The sequence below is a fragment of the Vicia villosa genome, unplaced genomic scaffold, assembly GCF_029867415.1.
Source record: "Vicia villosa cultivar HV-30 ecotype Madison, WI unplaced genomic scaffold, Vvil1.0 ctg.003146F_1_1, whole genome shotgun sequence".
Taxonomy (NCBI): Eukaryota; Viridiplantae; Streptophyta; class Magnoliopsida; order Fabales; family Fabaceae; genus Vicia; species Vicia villosa.
The window spans coordinates 124,364-136,030 of record NW_026706124.1 but is presented as its reverse complement, the minus strand read 5'-3'; the positions used below and the strand labels follow the sequence as shown (position 1 = coordinate 136,030).

Here is an 11,667-nt window from a genome sequence, read left to right as displayed (position 1 = left end):
GCATTAATCATAATTTCTCCGCACCACGAACTCCCCAACAAAATGGAGTTGTGGAACGTAAAAATCGTGTGTTGGAAGAACTTGGGAGAACTATGATCAATGAACATGGGCTTCCAAAATATTTTTGGGACGATGCCATAAATACGGCTTGTTATGTTTTAAATAGGATCTTGATACAACCTATTCTAAACAAAGCACCGTATGAACTCTCGAAAGGAAGAAAACCAAACATTTCTCACCTTCATGTATTTGGATGTAAGTGCTTTGTTCTAAATAATGGAAAGGAAAATCTTGGCATGTTTGATGCAAAAGCGGATGAGGGTATCTTTCTAGAATACGCTCAATCTAGTAAATCTTATAGAGTATACAACAAAAGGTTACATATTGTTGAAGAGTCCGTACATGTCTCTTTTGATGAGTCTTGTCCGAAAGTTGTCGGAAAAGGTAGTGTTCTTAATGGTGCAGGTGTCTCAACTGAGAGTTTACTTAATGATCCGGATGCCAAGCTTGAGAAATATAAATAATCCCTCTTACCCGAGAATAATGAAGAGGAAGTGGATCAAACACCTAAAGAGAAAGTGGAAGACCAACCAAGCGAGAAGAGTGATCTTCCTCTTGCATGGAAATCTTCTAAGGACCATCCTATGGAGAACATTCTAGGAGACATATCAAAAGGGGTGACAACACGGTCAAGGATAAGTAACTTTTGTTTTTATTATTCTTTCATCTCTCAAATTGAGCCTAAAAACTCCAAAGATGCATTAGTCGATGAGCATTGGTATTTAGCTATGCAAGAAGAGCTAAACCAATTTAAGAGAAATGAGGTTTGGGACCTTGTCCCTCCTCCGCGAGACCATCGAGTACTGGGCACTAAATGGGTGTTTAGGAACAAACTAGACGAAATTGGTATCATCACTCGCAACAAGGCCCGTCTTGTTGCTCAAGGGTATAGCCAAGAGGAAGGGATCGACTACGAGGAGACCTATGCTCTGGTCGCTCGACTTGAGGCAATACGCTTGTTAATTGCATTCGCATGTCCACAATACTTTAAGCTCTATCAAATGGATGTTAAGAGTGCATTTCTAAATGGGTTCATTAATGAAGAGGTTTATGTATCTCAACCTCACGGATTTGAAAACGTTGATTATCCTGATTATGTTTATAAACTTAAGCGTGCCTTGTATGGTTTAAAACAAGCTCCAAGAGCTTGGTACGAGCGGCTTAGCAATTTTCTAATTAATCAAGGTTTCTCAAGAGGGAAAGTTGATACCACCCTATCCATTAAGAGACATGAAAAGCATTCAATATTAGTTCAAGTGTATGTGGATAATATTATCTTTGGTTCTACTAACATGACTCTTGTAAAGGAGTTTTCTAAGCTTATGCAGGGAGAATTTGAAATGAGCATGATGGGTGAACTAAACTACTTCCTTGGAACGGTTTTCTAAAGCAACTAAAAGAAGGAACGTTTGTGAGTCAAACTAAGTATTGTCAAGAAATCATCAAACGGTTTGATATGGATAAGTCCAAGGCCATTGACACTCCTATGCCTACCGCGGTAAATCTTGATCGGGATGAACATGGTAAGCCGGTTGATGTAAAAAGGTATACAGGTATGATCGGTTCCCTACTTTACCTTACCCCTTCTCGTCCTGATATTATGTTTAGTGTGTGCATGTATGCAAGATATCAATCATGTCCCAAGGAGTCTCACTTAAAAGCCGTTAAGCACATACTTAGTATCTTGTAGGTACAACTAAGCATGGCTTATGGTTCTCCAAATGTAGTGATTGCTCTTTGGTTGGATATTCCGATTCCGACTTTGCCGGGTGCAAATTGGATAGGAAAAGCACTAGTGGAACATGTCACTTCTTTTCAAATTCCTTGGTTACTTAGCATAACAAGAAACAAGTGTCCGTTGCTTTGTCAACCGCCGAGGCAGAATATGTGGCAGCTGGTAATTGTTGTGCTCAAATACTATGGCTCAAGCAACAATTACTTGACTTCAATGTCAAGCTTGATCATATTCCTATCTTTTGTGATAATACAAGTGCTATAAATCAAACCAAAAATCCAGTCTTACACTCTCGCACAAAACACACAGAAATTCGACATCATATCCTTAGGGATCATGTTGAGAAAGGTGATGTAGTGGTTGAGCATGTTGATAGCAATAATCAACTTGCCGACATCTTTACAAAACCACTAGCTACCGAGCCCTTCTTTTACATCCGTAGGGAACTTGGCGTCCTTGATATATCGGATAGGTTGCAACAATGAGTAGTTGCATATGCTTTATTTATTATTATTATCTATGCTCTCACAATTTTTAAGTGTTCATTGAAAGATATGTGAGGGCTTGTTTCTCATATATCACTATGGTAAAGTTGAAATTTGTTCATCAATATGATTATTCTATGCAAGATTTGGTCATAACAGCATACATTCAGGGCATACAGCCAAAATTTGAAATTTGCAAACCTTAGGTCAACCTAATCCTTATGTGAGTCGACCTACTCAAAAATAATTTTTAAAAATTTAAGGCTAATGCGTCGACGCATCCACTGCATAGGTCGACGCATCGTTCGCAAAATTTCAAAATTAGGTTATGTTTAAAAGGGGGACACAAGGCAAAATTCATCCTCTTCTATTCCTTGCGCCGACCTCTCCACCAAAAACCCTAAGACCACTCACTTCCTCCATCTCATTCATCCATGGCTTCACACAAATCATTGAGAAAGAGAGCAAGCAGAGAGGACTCCTCTTCTCAACCACAACCTAAAGTAGAAGATGCTCTGTCTCTCATTCCCGATGCCCTTGTTGAATCCTACTCAGCCCATTTCAGAAACCGAAAAGTCATCAAACAATTCATGCTATTCACAGGAATTCTACGAAGACTTCATCTTCAACAGGTAATAGAACTACTTGAAGTTCAAAATCTGGGCACTTTTCTTGAATTAAACCATGATTACAATGAGGATTTGGTAAGGGTTTTCTACAATGGTATGCAAGGACACTTCCAAGGCAGTTCCTTCAACTTTCAGACGGGTACAACCACATACGCCATCACCGACAACTCTTGGAGGCAAGTTGGTCTATTTCCACTCCGTGAGAATGCTGTCACGGTAACTGATACCAACGTGTTGGCCCAGTTTGACTATAATGTTGCTTTGACCAACATGTTGAGACGCCCTCATGCTGACCATATAGTTCAAAGCAATTTGTTCCCGAGGTTGGCTACTATAGGTCTCCTAAACATTGTTGATAGAATTCTACAATGGATTGTGGCACGAATCATCCGACCCAAACAAGGTGGATACTCACGTGTTGACCAACAAGAAGTGTACTTGTTTAGATTGATCAAGAGCAGAATTTCGGTAAATTGGCCTCATTTTATTGTGAAGCGTATGTTTGAATTGAAGGAGTCAGGTAGAGGCACTATTATTGGATATGCCTCCTTCATCCAATGGGTGCTTAATAAAGTCAATATTCCGTCTCAGTGGCTTCCCAAGAATTCCATCTCAATTGACCAAGAATTCACCAAGAAGACACTGAACATGATGGGTTTCTTCTACAATCGAGCCACGGGTTCCTATGGAGCTGTTCTACGAGGCAACAATCCAGACCTCAACCGAGAAGATGTGGATGAAATGAATATCGGTGAAGAGGAAGACAATGAAGGTGAGGATGAAGATGAAGATGTGGGTACTGAAAATGTCGGCTCCAATATTGCAAATTTGATGGAGGCTATGCGTCTCCAACAAATTTAGAATCAGAATCTGATGAATGAGCGTCTTACTACTTTGACCACTCATGTCACTGAGCAAGGTGCTTAATTTACAACTTACTCCACACTTCAAGAGCAACGGTACATCACGCTCTATGGCATGATGGATGCTCAAAGCAACCAAATCTCTTCCTTCACAAACGCCTCCATACAACACTACCCATTCCCTCCAGTTCATACAGCTCAACCACCACCATCGGCTCAAGAAGGAGATGATGATGCTGAAGCCTAGTGTTCTCTTTTGTTTTTTTTCATGCATTCACCATTTACACACTTTCATGAACTTTTTTATTGTATTTTGTGACTTTATTTTATTTTATGCTGAACAACATTCTACCGTACTTTGTGGTTGTGTAAGGATATTAATTGAGCTATGTGCTCATTACGCGTTTGGCTATTTATGTTATGTTGCCCTATTATTCATTTTATCATTAAGCGATGTTTTTATGTGAATAATTGCTTTATGATTATGATTGCAAAAAGGGGCTTAGTAATGATCAAAATTGAATTAAGTTATTCCGCCCTTATATGTATAATGTCGCCTGTCTCTTTTTCATGTTGTCAAAGGGGGAGAAAACTGAGTGAATCAGCAAGCAATGGAAAACATATGTACCAAGATAGGGGAGCATACAGAAAGGGGGAGCAAGCACTTCGGTTAAGCAACGCCTCGACAAAGATTCACAATTTTTGCCATCATCAAAAAGGGGGAGTATGTGAGGGCAAGGTGTAGTTTTCATGATGTCAAAACATTGTGAATCAACTACAACTTAAGTGGAAACATAGAAACCGAGAAAATGCAACCAAGACAAGTATTTTTGGCTACAAGACACTAATAGGTCGACTCATAGATACAATAGGTCGACCTACTGCAAGCTGCTTCTGAAAAATTTTATGTAAGGGCTGAATGCGTCGACGCATTACATGAATAGGTCGATGCATGGAACTTTGATGTTATCTCGAGTATGCGCATGCTGACTCTTCAGGTCGACGCATCCACTTTTTGAAATTCAGATGAAAGAGCAAAATGCGTCGACGCATTGATGGAATAGGTCGACGCATAGCATTTTAGGGAACTCACGGGAATGCGCACGCCGACCCTTCAGGTCGACGCAAGTGTCACACATTGCTCATTTTCAAGTGCAATACACTCAATAGGTCGACCTATGCAGAGAGCAGGTCGACCTGTCGCTAATAAATCTGGTTTTCTGCTATTTTCAAGTTGGCTTATGCATTGTATGTGGTATAAATACTCAAGTGATCATTCTCAAGCAATTTAACAAGAAACGTGAAAAATATACTCAAGCTTCTTCTCATCTTCTACCTTTCGCTTATTGATCGAGAATCACACATAATCATCTTTCTTGATCGAAGTAAGGAACGTTTGTTGATAAGGTTCGACGGTAGATATTTGTCTTGTTCGAGATTCGACGGTAGACATTCATCTTGTTCGAGTGAAGATTGTTGAGGGTGTTTCTTGTATAAAACCTTAGGGTTTTTCCTTCTTCATCAAAGATTTTGTTCGAAGGTTTTTGACGATCGATTCGCTTTGGTAATCAATTCAGCCGTGCATAAGGGAATGAGGGAATAAAGATTCTCTCAACAAATTTGCTACAACCGGAGGATTGAGAAAGGAACGATCGGGGTCTTGATCGGTGAAGATCGTTGACATTGACTTGATTCAACTTGAATCAAGGGGAGGACCGAATTGTATTCAATTTTACTGCATGTGTGTAGTTCGTGATTGGTACTTTCTATACTTGTTAAACATTTTGCAATCAAATAAAACTTTCCTAATTTCATTTGAAATTAAGGGCAGACGTACTCCTGCGAGGACGATAGAGGAATTGCCTAAACAAATTTCGTGTGCCTTATTTCTTTTACTTTATCTTGTTTCCATTTGTTTTCGTTTATTTCCATTATTGAACAAAAACTAAGGTTTAGTAAATATCGATCACAAAGTGTTCGATAAAATTACTCAATCAAATTTTTGTTCAAATTTTAATGAAAACGTTCATTGTGAGTAATATACCATATAGTGTGCAATTAAAACAATTGATATATTAGTTAAAACGTAATTCATTACTTGACATTTTCATCCGTTCGGTTTAGTGCACGTATCCGGTCCCCGTTAACATAATCGCTCTTAGACGAGTAAGTGATTCAGGGAAGTCACGCTTCAAAAGATAAAATTTTCTTAAGTCGGAAAAAGGTGGTCTATTCACCCCCCTCTAGACCATTCCTATCGTCTAACAATACTCACCCCTTATGTCTTCCCAAAACCTTTGACTTCTCTTATTTCTCCATCACCCAGAGTTAAATAGTTGTTTCCTTCCAATTTGAGATCTACTAGAGAGTTCTTCCTCCCGGTCATATGATTTGAACAACCACTATCAAGGTACCAATCTTCTTTTGCTGGCATCCTTAGAGAAGTGTGTGCTACCAGAGCAACATTCTTAGCTGCCCATCGTTGCTTTCTATTGTAGGTGTTAAATTGAGGTTTGGCTAGATGAGTGTGATCTGGATATCCAACTAGTCTGAAGCAGAACGGTTTTAGGTTACCAAATCTCCCACAATGATGACACTTCCATTTTTGGAATTTCTTCTTTGAATGCCTCCTTCTTATGTTGTCTTGAAGTTGAAACATTGGTGCTGACATCTGGTCGGTCACACAGGTCTCAGACTTTGCTCTCCTGAATCCAGAGATGAGTTCCTCTTTAGCCACAAATCCCACTCCAGACATGTCTCCTATTCTTTGACCAGATTCTAGAATTTCTTCTAGAGTATCAGATCCATTATTCAGCATTTTGACTGACTTGGTCATTTGATCAAGTTTGTGATTCAACATGCTTACTTCACTACTGAGGGAGTCTATGGTTGCAAGATGTTTATTCTTCTCAGTTTCTAGCTCTCTTATTATTATCTCCTGCTTCTCCACTTGTTTGCAGACTTCAGCATTCTTCATAGACAACTTCTTGTACGAGGCAGCTAGTTCATCAAAGGTTAGCTCATCATCACTAGAATTATTATCAGATTCATAGATTCTTGTTGAAACTGTGACATGTCTTGCAGTTTCTTCTTCCGAATCTAAGTCTTCATCAAACCAAGTAACAATCAGTCCTTTCTTTTGCTCTTTGTGGTAGGTAGGACATTAAGCTCTTATGTGTCCGAGTTCTTCACATCCATGAAACTGAACCCCTTTCCATAGATTGGGCTTCTCCTCAGCTTTGAATCTTTTGCTTGAGTCATAGGTGTGACTGATGTCGTTGGAAGTGTTATTGACATTGGGTCTGGACTTCTGATCAACTCTTTTAATAAGTCTGTTGAATTGTTTTCCATGTATGGCTATGGTGTCTGATAAATTCTCATCACTTCCACCATTTCTCTCTTTTGAATTATCACCTGCGTTGGTGACAAAAGCAATGCTTTTGTTCTTCTTTGCAACAGGCTCACAGATGCTTTACTCAAAGGTTTGTAGAGAACCAATAAGTTCGTCCAGCTTCATGTTGCTAATGTCTTGAGCTTCCTCTATGGCAGTTACCTTTATATCAAATCGCTTAGGCAATGATCTGAGGATCTTCCTTACTAGTTTTTCTTCAGTAATTTTTTCTCCTAAGGCTACTGAGTTGTTTGAATTCTCTAGGACATTCATGTAGAATTCATAAATGGTTTCATCCTCTTTCATCTTGAGATTTTCAAACTTAGTGGTATGAATTTGAAGTCTCGACATTTTTACCTTGGACGTACCTTCATGTGCTGTTTTGAGAATATCCCAAGCTTCTTTAACCAGTTCACAGTGTTGAACAAGTCTCAATATGTTCTTGTCAATACCATTGAACAGTGCACTTAGGGCCTTGGAATTGCCCAAAGCTAACTCTTCTTAAGATTTGATCCACTGGGTTTCAGGAATTAGAATAGAGGTTCCATCTTCCAAAATTTTCTCAGGATGTTTCCATCCGCTTTCAACAGCTCTCCATGCCTTGATGTCCACTGACTTAATAATTTCTACCATACGAGGTTTCCAGTAGTCATAGTTAGAGCCATCCAGGATAGGTGGTCTATTTCCAAACACTAACAGATCCTTCTCCATAGTACTAGAATTTTGTTATCCCTAGATCTCACCCAGATGTAAACAGGAAGGGTGCCTGCTCTGATGCCAATTGAAAATTCTAGTAACACACGCTCGATGTCAAACTGGATATTATGACATCCACAATTACGCGGCACAAATAGTAATAACAGAACAGCATAAAAACAATAAAGAACACACAAATTTTTTTACCCAGTTCGGTTCAAACAACCTACTCTGGGGGATACCAAGCCAGGGATGAAGTCTACTATTAGTAGTATCAATTCAAATCTAAACTCCCCCGTTTACAACTTCTCACTTAATCACTAACCAATGACCCTTCTACCTAAGTTCTCCCTAGATATGGAATATCTCCATTCCACTCCCCCTTAATCACAACAGTGATTACACATAAACTAATAACAATTACTGATAGAAGACACTCTTTAAAAACACACCTTGATCTACTTAAAAGCTTCAATCAAGAGACACACACTCGTGCTTAAAAGCTTAGAGTGACATTACACAAACACAAACTATTCCAACACAATCATCAAGGGCAATTGCTTGGATCACACGAGACAGTTAAAGAACAACAGTTCTTCACACACAAAATCTTCTTTCTGCGTTCCAAAATAGGATTGCAGTCCTTTTATATGCAGTCTTGGTCCTTGGGCTTTTTAAGAAACAAATTAGGGTTAATCAAGTTAACCTAATTCACACGCCATCTGTCTGTTACACAATGTGCTGTCAGTAGGATCTTCTGGACGAAATATTCAACACTATATAAAAGGTTTCCTAAACTGATATTAAACACAACTGTGTCACAAGAATCTCACTAAAGGATCTCAAGATGTCTCAACAACCTAATGCTTCCTTTCCAAAGAAAGTGTCTCTCTTCTCTGATTATGTAACACCTAATGAGTCAACTAACCCTAAATGGGTTCTCCATGTATCTCCTCTAAGGATGATTAGTGCTGATGATTTAAAGACTACAAAGTCAAAAATGTCGCATGCAAGTAAACCTAAGGAGGGTGTTCGTACTAAGGTCTCCAATCCCTCATCATCTAACCCCCGTGAGGAACTTACTAAAAAAGGAACAAGATATGTTCATAACTCCATCGTCAAGATTGTCAACCGTATTTTGAATGAAATCACTAGGTCCCTGGGATATCTGTCCCTTTACAAACCGTGATTCATTATCCTCCCAAGAGCAAAAGTGATGATGACTATGTTCACACTACTGGTAGTGACATTCACATGACTGAAAAGGAGAATAATGAAGATGTTTAAGAATATGCTGATAATACCAATGTCACTGAGGATGTCAATGTCATCCGAAATTCTGAAGCTGATGATAGTCCAAGGGCAGATGCTAGAACAGGTACAAATGTTATGGATTTAGATGAATACTCTAACAATGATTTGGTTGCTACTGTGAACCCCAATGTAGCCAAAAGGCTCATGAATAGGAGAAAAGGCAAAGCTGTGATTCAGAATTCTCCTATAAAGAAGGCTGATGTTAAAAACCCTTCCAAAGACTCGGTTAAGAAGAAAAGTACCTTTGTAGGACCTATAAAGAGAAGAGTTGTGGCTAAAAGTGTTGGTGTTGGTCCCTCAAAATCTTGGAACAAGGTTGTTCCAAAGAAGAGGAAGGAAAGAGCTATTGAAGAATCCGAGTCTGATGTTGAAGTGAATGTCCATGACACTCCATTAAAAAAGAAACCCACAACTAGCAAGCTTGCTGCCACTGTGTCTAAAGTTCCCATTAACAATGTATCCTTTCACTTTGCTGCAAGTGCAAACAGGTGGAAATTTGGGTACCAAAAGAGACTGGCCCTTGAGAGGGAATTGGCTCAAAATGCTCGTGATTGTAAGGACATAATGGACTTGATTCAAGCTGCTGGCCTAATAAAATTGTTGTCCATCTGAGTAATTGCTATGAAATGCTGGTGAAAGAGTTCATAGTAAACCTCTCTGAAGAGTGTGCTGAGAAAAGATCTACGCAATTCAAAAAAGTGTTTGTACGGATCAAATGTGTTAACTTCTCTTCCACTATGATAAACAACCTCTTGGGAAGGTCTAATGAAGCTCAACCTGAGCTTGAAGTCTCTAATAACAAGGTATGCCAAGTTATCACTACAAACCATGTCAGGAGCTGCCTTTGAAAGGAAAATTGTCTACCAGTAAACTAAGCATGAAGTATGCAATGCTGCATAAGATTGGGGCTGCTAATTGGATGCCAACAAATCACAAGTCTACTATCTCAACTGTTCTTAGAAGATTTATCTATGTTGTTGGTACAAAAGCAAAGTTTGACTATGGTACCTACATTTTTTAGCGAACCATGAAGCATGCTGGTAGCTACGGTGTAAAAGGCCCTATAGCATTTCCTTCTCTCATATGTGACATCATCTTAAACCAGCACCCTGGCATCGTGGTTAAAGTGATTCTATTTGGAAAAGGGAAAGTGCTCTTACTTTCCATTATAAATTCTTTCAGGGAACACATGTTCCAGACATTGTCATGACATCGGCTGAGACATCCAAAAGTGGATCATCAACCAGTAAAGCTGAAGTCATAGCAATGTTGAAAGAGACTTGCAGAGAGCTGAAGGCAAGAACGATATCTCTTGAGAAGATGATCAGCACTATAGAGAAGGATGGTAATGTGGATTTTGAAGGTCCTATAGGGATAGAAGCATAAGAAGAACAGGAAGAGGGAAGAGACTCTGAGGAAGAAGTTGAAGAAGGAAATACGAGTCCAACTGATGGCTCAAATGAAGAAACTGATGCAGACAACTCTGGTGGGTCTGAATCAGAAGAATAAAGACAGTTGGTGGTGGGATGGTTTTTTTTTTTTACAGATTTTATCCTGGTCTGTACTTATTTGCATATTAAGGTTGCCTTGTCAAGTTTTATGTTACCCCAAAACAACATGTGTGTGACCAACAATTTTGTTCGACTGTGTGTAATATAGCAATTTATTTCTGTTATACTTAACAGTTGTTCATGTGGTATGGTTGTAGTGGTAGTATAACCATGTTATGTGCTTTGATGTTTGGTGTAGAAGTAGCAGTACCTGTGATTGATGTATGCAAGCTGATGGTAGTAGTAGTGATTGCATGATTGTGTGGAACGTTGTAGTGTATTAGCTCTGATTGTGTGTGATTGTGTGGTTTCTGCTGCAAGAGTTTCTGTGATGTGGTGACAGGATGTTTTAGCCAAAAATTTGCCGAAGAGGGAGACTGCAGATGTTTTCAAGTTTGGTTGCGTTTGTGGTAAAACATACTTGGGTGTTTAATGGCTTAACAAATGTCATGACATGCTTTATATGGTGTTATGTAGGTTACATATGTTTAAGCTAATACACGTTTTTAGTGAATTTCATTACCGATGTCATGACATCCATGTTTGACAGCAGGAGCTGTTATGTTTTACTATTATGTTTCCTGATTTCTCTCAGTCTACAATTTAGGAAACATTTTATTGTGTGCTGAATATTTCTCCTAAAAGATTTCGTATACATCATATTTTGTAACAGCCTAATGATATGTGAATTAGGTTAACTTGGTTAACCCTACTTTGTTTCTTGGAAAGCCTGGGGCCGAAGAGCTGCATATAAGAAGACTGCAATCCTAATATTGAACACAGAGTTTTTTATTCATGAAGAACCATAGTTATGCGTCTGTGTGTTTAGTCTCTTGTACTCCAAGCAATTATCTTTTGATGATTGTATTGGAATAGGCTGTTTTTGTATTTTGTCACTCTAAGCTTTTAAGCACGAGTGTGTGTCTCTTGATTGAAGGTTTTAA

At 38.9% G+C, this 11,667-nt stretch overlaps 1 protein-coding gene across 1 annotated transcript; it reads left to right on the top strand.

Moving 5' to 3' along the window:
- Positions 1 to 8,706: 8,706 nt before the first annotated feature.
- Positions 8,707 to 9,785, top strand: LOC131640456 (uncharacterized). Its single transcript, XM_058910847.1, has 2 exons — positions 8,707 to 8,992; positions 9,148 to 9,785. Exons 1-2 carry the CDS (start codon positions 8,707 to 8,709, stop codon positions 9,783 to 9,785), a joined length of 924 nt encoding a protein of 307 aa, XP_058766830.1.
- The last annotated feature ends 1,882 nt before the right edge of the window (positions 9,786 to 11,667 follow it).

Bases quoted from the DNA above. Each gene is read 5' to 3' on its own strand.
- LOC131640456 (XM_058910847.1), top strand. From the start codon at position 8,707: ATGTCTCAACAACCTAATGCTTCCTTTCCAAAGAAAGTGTCTCTCTTC. The intron at 8,993-9,147 runs GTATTTTGAATG...AAGATGTTTAAG, and splicing joins CATCGTCAAGATTGTCAACC to AATATGCTGATAATACCAAT.